The 15,587-nt window shown below is 40.5% G+C and overlaps 1 protein-coding gene across 4 annotated transcripts in view; it reads left to right on the top strand.

Moving 5' to 3' along the window:
- crebbpb (CREB binding lysine acetyltransferase b) overlaps positions 1-15,587 on the top strand; it is a 50,870-nt gene that overhangs the window by 3,616 nt on the left and 31,667 nt on the right. For all 4 annotated transcript variants that reach the window (XM_083930976.1, XM_083930975.1, XM_083930974.1 and 1 more), the window contains exon 2: positions 14,402-15,018. In XM_083930976.1, the coding sequence (XP_083787102.1) occupies positions 14,402-15,018 (617 nt within the window). The remainder of the gene's footprint in view (positions 1-14,401; positions 15,019-15,587) is intronic.

Raw genomic sequence — 15,587 nt, 5'->3', positions numbered from 1 at the left:
GAACGACGGGAGTAACTCTACCTCCGGTACAGTAGGTTGCGCTCAGCCAACGTACAACTGGTCGGCATACAGCTTTTTCTTCCGGTTCACCTTTGTCAAAATCACAACAAAACCGAAAGGATGCGAACATGGAAGACTTTTTCGACAGAAATGGGTCTTTTTTTTCTGCATTATAAATTTTGAGATGGCCGTCTTGCTGAAATTGTCTGATGGAGTACTCGTGTACTTGTTCATCAGGTAATGCGAGTGTCCGAATATTGAAATCACTGTAAACGCCCATCCCTAGTATCCGTATCCGTAGAGTGTTTTCTCTAGGTTTTTTTACAGCAGTGGGGGCACTGGGGGCAGGTCAACGGCCGGAAAAATAACAATGCTTTTTCGCTGTGTAATAATCACGCGGTGTGTGAAAATACTCAAAATATAGTGAAAAAAATTTGGTGGAAAAATTCTCCCGGTGTGTAGAGGCCTTTCTCGCCTCCCTTCCTCTCCTTGGTTGCACGTCACCCAGATTCTAGAGTACTCCGTCGATGTGTCTTCAATGTTGTGTTGAATTAAAAGCCCTCGCAGAGACGTGTAAATGCGGCTGCTGGACATTCTATAAAAATTTGAAGCTGCAAATGTCCATAGTAGAAACCCTGGGCAACACCACTGTAGTCACATTATCTCATATAATAGAGAATATAAAGACTGGTGCCTTTGCTTAATTGAAATTGCAGTGAAGATGGGGAGACATCTGTCTGCCATTTACAAACAGGTTTCCCTTTTTGAATGACGAATACAGACAGACTGCCCATGGGTTAAAACTAACTTTTTCACAACCGTCCCGAAAAACATTTTGAACCGTCCCGAATTTTCAAAAAAATCTTTTTTTTTACATTTTGAGTTGTTACTTACTGTAATATATAAAAAACACAATACATTATGTTGATAAAATAATATATTTATTTCAAGATTAGACTTGTTTACCTTGTACCTCTTTTATATTGTTTTTAATTGTTCTTATTGTTTGTTTAATGCACCAAAGAGTTGCACAATTTCGTTGTTTTCAATACAAAGACAGTAAATGCTATTCTATTCGATTCATGATGGCAACCAACACCCTTACAGCGTGCTCACACTATCCTTTTGGCCGCGGCCAAAACCGGTTTTTCAGCTAAAGTCTAGTACCTTTAAGTAGTGTGAGCGCACCCGCTCCGTGCTCAACTGGGGCCAGCTGGGCCGCCACGGCCCGCTTGAAAGAGGTGGGCTTTAGCGGAGCCGTTTGCACATGTACGAGCACGAGCGTGCGCACGTGCACGCGCACGAGCACGAGCCCTACGGCAGTAGCGTTATGTCCGCCTGTTCGGACATGTAAATAGAAGGACGGACCATGCGCGGACATTTAACAACAACAACAATGGCGGTGAAAGGTTCACGTTGGTGTGGTGCAGAGGTGGAGTGTTTACTGCAGATTTGGTCGGATGAAAATATTCAAAAACAGTCGACAAGACGCACAAAAACTCCGAGGTCTATGGAAAGATTTGTAAACAAAGCCACACACGCGATCAATGCGTGACGTGTTACGGCGTGATGGCGTGTGGACAGCAAGAAGCATTGGCCGAGGCCCTGGTAGTGTGAGTACAAACGGGGCTGGGGCGCGGGGGGGAGAGGGAGGGGGGACAAGTACCCTAAAGTCCGGGTCTCGGTCCGGGAGGACAGTGTGATCACGCCCTTAGTCACAGATCTGTGGTCTACGTGACCTTCTGCCACTACTCCACCGAAATAACGTTAATACACATAGATTTAGAGCTGACTATCTCTAAAGCTAAGAGACTGCCATCAAAAGCAATTGGTAATAGCCCTGCTAATGTAAACTTTGACAGTCTACCTGTTTTGTTGATAATGGATAATTTGTGGATAATTTACAGAACTACTAACCAAAAACTCGATGTGGTCAGTATACATATTAGGTGTGTTATTACCTTGTTTCAATAGAATAATTTTGCAAGACTACTTACGTTAGCTAGCTAAAGTTAGTTGCTATCTGCTTACCAATTACTACTAGAGTCTAGACAATAAGATGAAAGTGATGAAATATCTTAACATAATGATATCAGAGGATGCGTTAACATGTCTGAGGGCGCACTCACACTGTCCATCCGTACCGTGCCCAAGCATGTTTCACGGGTAAAGTCTAGTTCGTTTGACCATTGTGAGTGCAACCGTACAGCGTCTAGGAGCGTCCACGGCCGGTTTGGGAGAGGTGGGCTTTTGTAAAGCACGTTTGCACATGTACAAGCAAGAGGCCTACAGTGGTTCTGACGTAATTTTATGTGCGCCTGTTCGGACATAGAAAAAACGACGGACCATGCGCGGACATTTAAAACAATGCTGAGATGGAGTGTTTACTGCAGATTTGGTCGGATGAAAATATTCAAAAACAGTTGGACAAGACGCACAAAAACTCAGAGGTCTATGGAAAGATTTGTAAACAAAGCGACTCATCGCGATGACGTCAATCAATGCGTGTGAAGTGTAACGGCGTGATGACGTATAGGCAGGCAAGAAGCATTCCGCCGAGACTAGCTTGCATCATTATGATTGCTGAGAATGGCAATGGTGATTCTGTAATTAACGTTACTGGCTCACCTCAGGCTCTGTGGGTCGTACTGGGTGGCTGGGATATGTGCTGGGGCTGTGTGCACTCAGACTGCCCAGACTGACAGCAGAGAGTAATACAGTCTGGTGACAGTTGAGTATCCACGTTTCAGCTCTAGCGGTAAGCCGTGCGAGAGCAGCGTTTACGTCTGAACTGAACAACACAAACGCGAGCGCCCGAGCCATTTGCACAAAGCTTAGTCCTTTTTACATTTATTCCACCGACCACAAACTCGCTCTGGTTTGCAGAAAGTGTTGAAAACTTAAACAGAAAAATTAAGTCAGTGCCCACAAAACTCTCTTCGTCCCGAGTTCGACCCTAGAGCAAATATTGATCCTCCCGTTGACAACAGGACGTCGTTAATTTGAATCCCTGCTACCGCCTCCTGCTGGTTTGGCTGTGTTATTTCCTGTCACGCAGGCGCAGAGTGTACATGTTTTGCCCTTGGCTTTATTTAGTTGGCTGCAGTTGTCCTATTGTGTGTTCAAGTGCCACTTTTTGTGGCCTAGTACTTTGAAGTCTGCTTGGTGTGTCCCTTAAGACGCTGCGCAGTGTCGCTTGTTGACCAGCTCTTTTTGAAGTGTAATGAGAAGATTTTAATTGCCAGGCTGCAGATGGGAGGATAAGTACAGAGGTTTTACTCTGTGAAAAAAAAAAAACCTAACTCTGATCTGTAAGAAACCTGTAGCTTGCGGCCTTGCTCCTCTACTCAGCTTTTTTCTCGTGCCTAGTTGCAATTACTTGGTTTCTTTCACTTGATGGAGAAAGTGAATCTTTGTGTTGAACATAATTTGCAAAGAAAGTAAATAGAGATAATTTTTTCACTGATTTCGTGCTTTACATCATTTGCTTCCATGTGGTTTATAAAGGAGTATTACAACAATCCCTTTTTGGTTCGGCTTAGCGAGTCATTGGTAAAGGCTTTCTGGTATTCCGACAGATCGCGGAGATGTCTCCCTTTTGCCACATCTAGCCAAGTGTACACTGAGCTGTCTCTCTCAGCCACAGATTAGCAGCCTGTCTTTGATGTTTATGTTAATGTGTGACAGTTTTTATGGTGCTCTGGTCTCGTGTCAGTATGTGTCTGTGGGCACAGGCCAGTACGAGGCTTGTTTTTATTTGTACGGTTGAGTGGGCGTGTCAGCACCAGAGGTGAGAAATGGACAGCCACTCTTACTAGATCCAGAATCCAAGATGGCTGCCACTGCATCTCTCTGCCTAAAGGCCTGATACAGGTCTGATACAATATCAAAAATCAAGACAATATGGTTACATCCAACTTAAATCAAGGTATTGAAGTTTAAACTTTGTTTATCCGCATTTGTTTTCATGGATATTGTTGACACAACTGTGGACAAAACTGTCAACTATTGAGTAACAAAAGGACGAGCTACAGTGACATTTCTTCTCTTAATATATATCCAAAGTAAGATGTCCGCGTCCCAACTTGCAAGGGAAAGACTCTCTGAACTTTACGTCAAGAGATATCAGTGAATTTGTAAAGCAACAAAAAGCACTGGCAGGCCTCATGGGGGAGATTCGGGAGCTAAAGGCTATCATCAAACAAAAAGACCAAAGGATTGAGCTCCTGGAACAGAGGGTGGATGATTTGGAGCAGTATTCCAGAGCAGAAGACCTTGTGATAACTGGGCTCAATACCAGGCATAAGACTTATGCCCGGGCTGCTGGCCCAAAAAGCGACCAACAAGGTGAAGATGTACCATCTGAGGAGCTGCAGACCCTCGAGCAACAGGTGATTAAATTCATGGAAAGCAAAGATATTCACCTGAAGAGTCAACACATTTCAGCATGTTACACTCTTCCAAACAAGGATAAAAAGAAAAAGCCAGCAATTATTGTCAGATTTGTGAAACGAAAACATAAGGTTGACTAATAAAGGAAGCAAAGAAACTTAAGGGCACCGGGATTTTCCTTAATGAGCACTTAACCAAAGAAAATGCAGAAATTGCTTGGACTAGCCGAATGCTGAAAAAGCAAACTAAAATTCAAGCCACCTGGACAAGAAATGGAAAGGTGTTCATTCGGCTAAATGGGCCACCTGAACATTCTAAAGTGACTGTGATCAGAAAACTACAAGACTTGGACCAGTACAAATGAACAAACTCAAGAAATGACTTAATTTGTTAAGAGATTTAAGAGCAAAATACTCCGTGGTATATAACCTACACTACAAATGAATGATTCAATGGTGAGTGAATCTTTTTCAAATTTTGATTTTAAAGAACATGGCACATATGATTTTGATAAAGATGTGGACCCAGAGTCTCATTTGTTTAAGGATTGGAAGGATTCTTGTATATATTACACTGAAGATCAACTGAGTGAAATACCAACTCAAGAGACATTTTCTCTAATTCATTTTAATTGTAGAAGTCTGCCAAAGAACTTTGGACACATTTAAAGGAAGATTTAAGTTGATCGCCCTTTCAGAGACGTGGATTAATAAAGGGAAGGAGGTAGATTTCAATATTGAAGGATATGATTTATATTTCAACAATAGAGCAGCTACAATTGGAGGTGGAGTAGCTATCTATGTTGACAATGACTTAAAATGTAAACCACTTAAATGTATGACAATAGTAATTGATAGTTTGATGGAAAGTGTTTCAGTTGAAATAGAATTAGAAAAAAGCAGAAACATTGTTGTTGCATGTGTGTACAGGAAGCCGGGATCCAAAATAGAAACTTTTAGAGATAGTTTTGAAGACATGATAGGTTATCTAAACTACTATAAAACATTGGTGATTTGTGAAGATTTCAATATTGATCTTTTAAAAAGTAACTCACATTCACAAATATCAGATTTTCTAGACACATTATATGCTAAAGGGCTCTATCCAATGATCACAAAGCCTAGTAGAATAACTACAACTAGTGCAACTCTGATTGATAATATATTTAAATTGTTTGGAAAATTATACACATTTTGGCTTATTATTAATGACATAAGCGTCCATTTGCCTATTTTTGCAATATTTAACCTTCAATTACCAAACAAGTCAACAGTGTTTTCTCAACTATATAAAAGAAAAGTGAATGATGAGACAGTAAGTGCTTTCAGAGATGATCTCAATAATCAAGATTGGAACAATCAATTCAATTCAATTCAAAAAAACTTTATTTGTCCCTGGGGGGCAATTCAGGGCACACAGAGCAGCAAATAACGACAGTGCAACTATACAAAAACATTTTTAACCTAACAACAAGAATAAAGTGCAATGTTTTCACGAATGACGTGAACACAGTATATGAATCATTTCTAAAATGTTTTTTTACATCTCTACAATAAACATTGTCCAGAGGTCCCATGTAGATCTAGAAATAACTATAATAAAAAAACATGGATTACAAATGGCTTACATAATGCCTGCCAAAAGAAAAATAAACTGTACAAGAACTTTATCCAAACAAAAACATCAATGGCTGAAAAGCGCTATAAGGACTATAAAAATAAGTCAACAACTATATTGCGACATGCTAAAAAGGAATACTATTCTGCAATTCTGTATGAAAATAAACATAACATCAAGGCCACTTGGAATATTCTGAGTAAGGTAAAAGGAAAAAGGACAGAATTCACAGAAATTCCAAAATACTTCATAAAAGATAACATGGTCATTGATAAGCAGGAGGACATTGTTAATGAACTTAACTAATTTTTCATCAGTATAGGTCCCAGTCTAGCTAACAAAACATTAATTTGATAAAACATTTAAAGGTGACTGTAATAGAGAAAAAAATACTCTACAATCAATGTATTTAGCCGATGTTACAGAAAACGAAATATTAGCTGTTGTTCAAAAACTTAAAAACAAGATATCAAAGGACAGTGGCGGTATTGACATGAAAATAATTAAAATGACTATAGATTGTATTCTTAAACCACTACATTATATTTACAATTTATCATTTATAACAGGAATATTTCCAGAGAGTATGAAAATGGCTAAAGTAATTCCTCTCTTTAAAATTGGAGACAAGCATGACTTCAATAATTATAGACCAGTATCACTGCTTTCTCAATTTACAAAATTATTAGAAAAAATATTTGTAGATAAACTGGATAGTTTTGTAGAAAATAACAAACTACTCCGTGAGAAACAGTATGGTTTTAGGTCTAACCGGTCAACAAATTTGGCTATAACAAAAATTGTAGAAGAAATCTCAACAGCAATTGATAAAAAGAAATATATGATAGGAGTGTTTGTTGATTTAAAAAAGGCGTTCGACACTATAGATCATTCTATTCTACTTTCTAAATTGTATTCAAATGGGATAAGAGGAGTAGTGTTGAATTGGTTATCCAGCTATTTACAAAATAGGCAGCAATATGTAGAATTTGGACGTTACAAGTCAGGATGCTTGAATATAAAGTGTGGAATTCCTCAAGGTTCAATTGTTGGACCTAAACCTTTTATTTTATATATTAATGACAAATGTTAGGTGTCAAATTGGTTACAGTTTGTGTTGTTTGCAGATGACACAAACTTTTTCTGTTCTGGAAATGATCTTAAAGAGTTGGCTGTAAATATTGAAAAAGAAATGATAAAACTTAAAAAATGGTTTGATTACAACAAATAATCTTTAAATGTAATAAAAACAAAGTTCATGATATTTGGCAATAAAAGAAAAACTGAAGTCACTTTATCCATTAACAACACAAACATTGAAAGAGTGAATGAAATAAAATTCCTAGGTATAGTGTTGGATGAAAAATTAACATGGAAATCACATATAACTTATGTGTAAAACAAAGAACTTATTCATTTTGAAATAATCCAAATATATTTTACCTGACCACATATTGCGAATGTTATATTGCTCAATGATACTGCCTTATTTCAATTATTGTAGTGAAGTGTGGGGTAACACCTATGAAACTAACATAAAGCCATTAAGATTATTACAGAAAACAGCAGTCCGAATAATACACAAAGCTGCATTTCGAGATCATACAAATGCACTGTTCATTAAATCAGGATTGTTGAAACTCAAAAACATAGAATTGCAGTCGTTTTTGGTAATGTTTAAAGCCAGAAACAGAATTCTATCAGAGGACATACAAAAGTTGTTGTTTTTTACATCAGAGAATGCAAATCATAGGAGGAAGTTTGACTATAAACATCAGTGTGCACGAACAACATTAAAACAAATGTGCTTATCTGTTAAAGGTGTAAAACTGTGGGATTCCCAGGAAGATGAATTCAAAAGTTGTCTGAATATTTTTCAATTAAAAAAATTATACTTAACTAAACAAATTGAATCATATAAACTTGAGGACTAGCTGGATGCATTTATTATATAAACTGTTCTATAGGTTTAGAATTTATTTTGGTGATAACAGTGCGAGGGTGGGGGAAATCAGGGGAAGTCATCACATGTTTGTGTTATGTTGAAAAGGGGCAGACAAATATAAGAATTGTATTCTTCTTATCTGCTCCTTTCCATTCATGTAAATGTTTAAATGTATGTAAATGTAATTGTGAATTGAATTTATCATTGTGTGTACAATGTAATGAACAGGCATTTTCATGAAAGTAACAAATAAATACAATACTACAGTTCACCTAGCGGGGTTTCCTCCTCCTTTGTCTGCTCTGTAACGATCACCAACCCCAGGGTGAGCATTATTCAGCTATGTTAGCATTAGCTGACATTTAAATACAGTCAGGTGTTGAAACGTTACCTTTCTCCAGCGTGGAGAAGCAGTGGCAGACAATACTCAGGATCTACTGATTAATGTGTCCGCTGATGTAAATGATGAGATGACTGAGATGAGGACAGTAGTGGGTGGCATCAGGTGCCAACTGATCAGCCACTCCAAACAATCCTGCCCTGTAGCCCTCCTTTCCTCTCCTCTTTTCCACACTTCTCTTCTTAACCTTCATATCTCACACATCCACAAGACGCTTTTATCCTCTGGAAAGAGACTGTTTCCTACATACATAGCTCAATGTCTGTGTGCAAGAGTTGAATTAAAACAGTTTCTCGACCTCTGAGATTGTGTTACCGTACCAAATTGTTTTCTTGTCATTTTCTCTGAATTGCCGTGCTCTTCATAAACACTGTGCAGCAAATCACTGGAGCCCCCGCTTTACAAGTGCCACTAGTTTTGCACATCTTGAAGTCATTAAAGCCCTTCTTATAAAGCTCCATATTAAAGGTTTTACAAATATACTGTCATTCAAATTTTTGGAAATCAGCCCAGCACAGTATTTAAATGTGGCAAGAAAATTTGTTACATTTTCTGCTAATTCTACCAGTCTGATGAAAAAGGAATGTATCCAGAATTGATCTGCTCCTAATTTGAAAGTTGTAATCTGTTTTTCATCTAGTTTATTGTCTGTTAAGTTACTTTCTAAAGAGTGAGTTAAAACAAAGGTGATTGAGCATATGACCCACTAATGAAAGCGCTTGCATTTGCTCCTTTCCCAAGAAATACGATCTGAGTGCCTGTGGCGACTTTACCGTGCTGAAATTAATTGCTGCACACAGTTAGTGCAACTACATAATTGTCTCGGATATATGTCAAAGGTGAGAGCTTACCTCACTTTTTTTTTTTTTGTGTATAAATTTATTTGTTACCTTTTACGTTGTCAGATAGGTGGAGCGTGTGAAGGCATTGCGCGTTATTTTTTATTCCACCCCTGCTACGCATGGTCTTGCCCTACTGTGCTGTCATTGGATATTATCGTTACCTCGACTCGTCCTGATTGGATGCTATGAGTATCGTGTCGTTAAAACTTCACATTTCTGAGGAATTCCTGGTATAAAGTCTGAATTAGTCAAACTGAAACACTGCCTTCAGCAGCATGGTGTCGAGTTTAGCTCTAAGAAAGAGGGCGGTGAGCGCCAGGTCCTACAGACGCAGTAGGGACCGGAGTTGTAACGAAGTTGCAAATGCTCTGACGTGTTAGGAGCTCTCCATCTCCCGCTGGAGCTCTGACTGCAGTTTAAGGTGGCAGTCTGTTTCCTACGCTTTTGCCACCAGCTTGCTGCTCCAGTCAGGAGCAGACGCTTGAGCTCACCGCCCACTTCCTGGGAGCAACCACTGACACTATGCTGCTCAAGGCAGAGTTTCATTGTGACTTTAAACTTCACTTGGAATCAGAAACTAACTAGTGTAGCACAAAAGCATGGTGGAATAGATTATTACGTTTAGTATGTGGTGGAATTGGCAAGCTACTCTCACAGCAGTCTGCCAATCACAGAACAGTAGGGCAGGACTAGGCGAAAGAAGGGTGAGGAAAAAAGTAACACTTGCATCATGCAGGTGAGAGCTGCCAATCTACTGGTGTCATATAGTAGACAGTGATTTCGAAAGGAACTCTGGGAGATGAGGACCCAGAGGCGCACCTGCAATTACAGCTTACCGCCACAGCGGCCGCTAGAAAACTACGTATCTCAATTCTTACAGACTACAACTTAATGTTAACCCATGCCACTTTAACGATGAGGACTGGCAGGTCAAATCGGCTCTCCTACACAGTATGCTAGGACATAAAGCTGATATTCTCGCAGGTGAATTTGATGGAGACAGGCTCGGCATGTGTGGAGAGCAGTGCAACTTGTATTGGTGGACATGCACGCGGTTCCATCACTGGGGAAGTGGCTGCATGCTTCCATGACAATGCACGCAACGTTGTGGCTGCAACGTATGTCCGAGCCTCCCAGGTCGGTGAACTAGAACTCAGTTGTCTGCTTGTCAGTTAACGGTTAAGAATTGGTTAGCGATGGTTGGCTATGGGTCAGAATTAAAGAGAAAATAATTACCATCCCTTAAACCTTCTAAAAAAAAATAGAACACAATAGAAAATTAAGATTTTGTTTTTCAAACTTGAACCTGTTAAAAGGAATTCAAACAAAGAAAAAAAAAAATAGAAAAAACGCAAAATATCTTTGTCACAACTGTTATTGAATTTTGGTATCATACCAAAATTATGACTTCAGTACGATACCTGCCTAAAATATCTCGATACTGAAATGATACCACGGCAGAAAACATTAAAGGTAATGGAATAAAATATTAGATGACAATAAGTGGAACTTGAAATGATTTATTTATTTTTATTAATTAAAACACTTATACTTACACACACACACTTTTGATTTAGATTTGTCAAAGAACATGGACATATGAATACAAGAACATGTTCGTTATTATCTGGACAATTAATTGGCCAATTTCAGGTTCTTGGCATTGTTGTGTTGTTGATCAGCATACTTAAATGTAAACACCAGCGCATATTATGGTCAAGTTGATGTCACCACTGTAAAAGTTGCGTTTGCATACAGAGATTTTTGAACCACATCAGACAGTTAAACATTTAGCTTTACCCCTGACTGCCTCCTGCAACTCTCACGGTGAAAAAAGTTCACTCTAACCTGCAGCTCTCTGAACTCTTTGAACAAGTTTGTATGTCTGTCAGCTCCATGTTTTACCAAGTTGGTAATTGGTCTGACCAGCTTTTTGATGTCCGTGGGCTTGCCCTTACTGTCGACAAGTTTGCTCTGTGAGTCTGCTTATATACAAGTCTAGGACGGTCGGCAGGAACACTCGAGCCACTGCCACCATGTCTGTCTCGCTCTGTGAGTGACGCGTCACTCTGAATCCACGCCAACTCTGGCTGTAGGCAGCGAGGAAGCAGAGAGGAGATGCATACATCACGCTGCTGCGCTGTAGCACAAAGTTCATAAAGTACTGATACTAATAAAACGTGAAATAGTATTGTTTCTAACGGCTGGGTACCTTTCTAGTATCGGTATACCATGCAACACTAGATACATGTTAAACATCCTAAAGGCTGTCCAAAAACAGTGGAACAAAAACTTTATAATAAAGTGTGCATTTTTGGTAGGGAATAAGGCAGCATTATTCTCAAAGCAAAGACACTTGCATTATCTAAGATAATGTTGATATCTTCTCTATTTAATGGAGGTCATGACTTAAGCTAAGGGTTTTCTCCTACTGGCCCTGGTCCACATCTTTTGTTGCTTTTCCATTTTGCTGGCTGAATCAAACCTCCATAGACTACTTAACCTCTCCAGTGTGTAGTCCTACTGCATGTTAAAGGCCACACACTAACTACTTTGCCCATGTTTAGCCTGGTCCCTTATAAATCTAATATGTCCCTTGACATACTGCCATGATTGTGTAGCGGCTTTTCTTCCTCTCTCTTGGGAGAACATTTTACCCATTCCAACTCCATCCGATTTCTTTCTCTGCTAAAGCAGCAACAGCACGCTGCGCACCCTGTTATTATCTCCCAGACTGAAGAGTCTAATTGAAGATTTTCATGTGGCTGCTGAAAAGCTTTGGGTGAATTACAACCGGCAGCAGCAATGTCCTCTTCAGGTGAGAATAGTGTGACTCAAGGGTTGGGATTCTGTGGTTAGTGGATGCATCCGTTGTCTACTACTTGGCATTTGATTGCCTGATGCTGGATGTACTCATCATATCCTTGTTGTTTAAGGGGCCAATTCAAATGCTTTTTGGCTGTAATGTATCCTCTCGTTCTTCAATTGCTGAATAGGCAAGGCACAGGTGCTTGCTCTCAACTTGCTTTACGAGAGACTTGTTGCTTTAACCCAATGCGACTAAAGGTTGGGCACTCCATTTGAAAGCATATGGCTCTAATATTTAAGCTCCCATTAATTGCCACTATATTTCATCGATAAACAGATTGGATTTCTCCTCAACCCTAATAACCCAGTGGCCCCAGACATTGAGCTAGGCATTTGTGTGGGTGTGGTTGTTGTGCTGGTAAGATCCTTATTGGCTGACATATACAGGCGTACTCGCACCCTCATGTGAAGGACCTTGGCATAGACGTGTGATTGGGACCGCAACCCTCATTAATGTTTATGTTGTGTATGTGTTGAGTGTTCTTGTTCACTTTTTCTGCACAGCCACAAGAGTGCTTTCAATAACGGAGCTAAAGCTTTTCCTCTGCACCTTTTTTTTTTCTTGTCACAGGGACCGAGCTGTTTTAGTGTACACTCACATTCGCCCACATTACTACTAAATTACATATTCCAAAATGTGCCTTGCAAAGTCACATTGTGTTTTTTTTACACCTGATTTTCACCTGATATCTCTAAAAATGTTTCACAAATTCTTACAGATCTACACATACTGTGCATTATGTTGACAAATGCCAAATGTACCTCCATGAGCACCGTTTGGACTGCACACTGGAGAACAGAATTGTCAGTTCAGTTCTGATTTCACTACCTGAGTGGGTGGGCCTAAACTAAGCATGGTCAGCTGTAGGACCAAAGCCTAGGGCTGGGTGATGGCTCAGTGCATAATACTAGCGTGGTGAATTGTGAGTGGTTGCGAGAGATGGAGAGTGATAGTGAATGTGCTCAGAGCAGACAGGATTTGGCGATCGGAGCAGAGATGAAATTTACAGTAAAGTTTTAAAGTGGTGGTAAATGTAGGTTTCAGTTTCTCATAATAAAAGCTGTAGCTCATGAAGACCCAAGTAAAAAAGAGAGAAAGCTTCTTTTCCATGTGTACAGCTTTAAGTATCGTTCTCGTCTCTCAATGAAGAAAAACTCTCCAGTTCTCCAGACGCTACTTCAGCATCTAACAGCAAGCTAACGTCTTTACGAGATGCCCTTGTTGTTTTGAGCAATGTTGTCTTCATCCCCGGCTCCCCCCTCAACTGCCAGTAGCGCTTCACAGGACACCAATTTTGCTGGCTCACTTTCAATTTGAACACAAACGCAATACTTGGAGAGTCAAGATGGATGTTCTTGTGACATGTAAATCCCACATTCTCAGGTGCTTTGGTGTTACCGCAAAAATTCCTCTTCTGGGCAAGTCTTTGTTTCCACGTTGCACATTAACTTTTGAAAATAAAATGAAGCCTCCTTCAACTGTCTTGGGCTGTTCTTACATATGAACACTGGATAATGTCAGTAGAATCAGCTCTGGAGATAGTCTGGAGTTTCTCTTCCACACATTCAGCATGCAACAGGAGCTTATCAGTGTCGGACATGTTCTCATTTACTGGAATTGATCGGTTTGGTTAAGATGAGCAAGAGATCATTATTTTGTTGGGCAGCCTTTGAAATTAACAGCATGGATTTAGGTTTGTACTAGTTGCCAAACACAACAGCACCGATGTGTCATAAAATGAACAGAAAATAACAATTGCTTTATTAATCACAATGACTTGTGTGACAATCATTCATCAGCTAAAATTTTATGATTGTGAGGCCATTAATTTCAAAAGCCAAACTACCGCTCAATCCTCCTGTAGATAATGGGACTTACAGCTGATCTGTGACCCAGTGTTTCCCCTACCATTATACTTGGGGGGTGCCCCGCTCCCCTTGAATGTCAAGTTAATTCTATTTATTGTAGTTTCTGAATAGCATCAGATCACAACAGGATCTTCCTTTGTTTTAATTGTAAGGGGGGGCAGAAATCAGTATCGGCAGGTTGGACTGCTATGGGTGCACCCCTATATTTATCTTATTCACACGATGGCCTATTATTTCTGTCTCTTCTACACACTTTCTGATGCACGCACACCAGCATATGCCCCCCCCCCCCCCCCCCCCCCCCTTTACCATAAAGCCTTGTATAATTGTTCATATGTGTGATTATTTATTTATTTTTAAGTAAATACCTTTAGTATCTGTGCTTTTGGGAGGCAGCGTGTTCTGTTTTTGGTTAAATAGCCTAGTTAGTGTTGGTGGCTAATTCTTATTTCCCTTTGTCTTTTTCAGATCTTGTGTCTCTGTTTGACCTGGAAAACGACCTTCCAGATGAGCTTATCCCCAATGGAGACTTGGGAATGGGAATGTCGTCTAATGGCGGACCAGCTGGAGTGGGTCCTGGTCTTAACTCTATCGTCCCTGATGCAGCTGCCAAACACAAGCAGTTATCTGAGCTCCTGCGACCAGGAAGCTCATCCATTTTGGGAGGTGGTCTCAACTCTGCCAGCCCCCAACAGGGAGGCATGGTGGGAAGCCAGCTAGGTGCTGTACTTGGTAAAAGTCCGCTTGGGCAAGGCTCTCCCAATCACCAGTCTCCCCAGGCCCAGAAAGGAGGTGTAGCTGTTGGACAAGGCAATGGAAGCACGGGCATGGGCTTCAACCAGGCCATGTTAAACAGTGGGCAGGGCCATGGGGTCATGGGCCAGACAGGACAAGTGATGAATGGGGGCCTGGGACCGGCAGGCCGGGGTAGACCTGGCATGCAGTACCAAGGCATGCAGGGATCACAAGTTGGTGCTGGACCTGGTGTTGGAGGCAGTGTGCTGGCAGAGACACTCACCCAAGGAGGGCCACAGTTGGGTGCACACAACACGTTGAATGCTCAGCAAGCTGGAAACATGAATAAGGTGAGGTCCTAAATTGAACTCAATTAGTCCCATAAGTTACCAGTTAGGAAGATCTTAATAATCTGTTTCACACATAAAACACTTACCCCCTGTACATGACTGGACAGTAGGGGTCTAATGGTACACTAAAGTCACAGTTCAGTACGTACCTCTGTTTTGAAGTCACTGTATGGTACAGAACGGTACGGTTTAAAATGAAAAAAACTGCATGTTTGTCTGAACAAACAAATAAGTTTAAATAATAAACACAACAGTTAAAACAGTTTTAGCTGTGACTAGGAAACATACAAATAAAATGTATAGCAAATATAAAACCTTGATCCGAAGTTATCCCACACCTGGGATTTGAATGACAGGGGGACGTCTGCAAGCACCGGTTTCATGTTGTCGTTTGGCACACAGTCCGCTCTCTGTTCGCTAGCTTTCCATCCACGCACCCTGTGCTACAGCTATGCCTAGCTGCTGCATCCTGCTGCTCTCGCCGACTCTCACTCACGTGCTGCTACTGCACACACGCGAGCCGAGCCGGAGGCTAAACGGTCCAGGGGGAACTGCAACTTCACGTTCCC

The sequence above is a fragment of the Echiichthys vipera genome (assembly GCF_963691815.1).
Source record: "Echiichthys vipera genome assembly, chromosome: 17".
NCBI classification, from domain to species: domain Eukaryota; kingdom Metazoa; phylum Chordata; class Actinopteri; order Perciformes; family Trachinidae; genus Echiichthys; species Echiichthys vipera.
The sequence above is the reverse complement of the archived record's forward strand: the minus strand, read 5'-3'. Positions and strand labels throughout refer to the sequence as shown.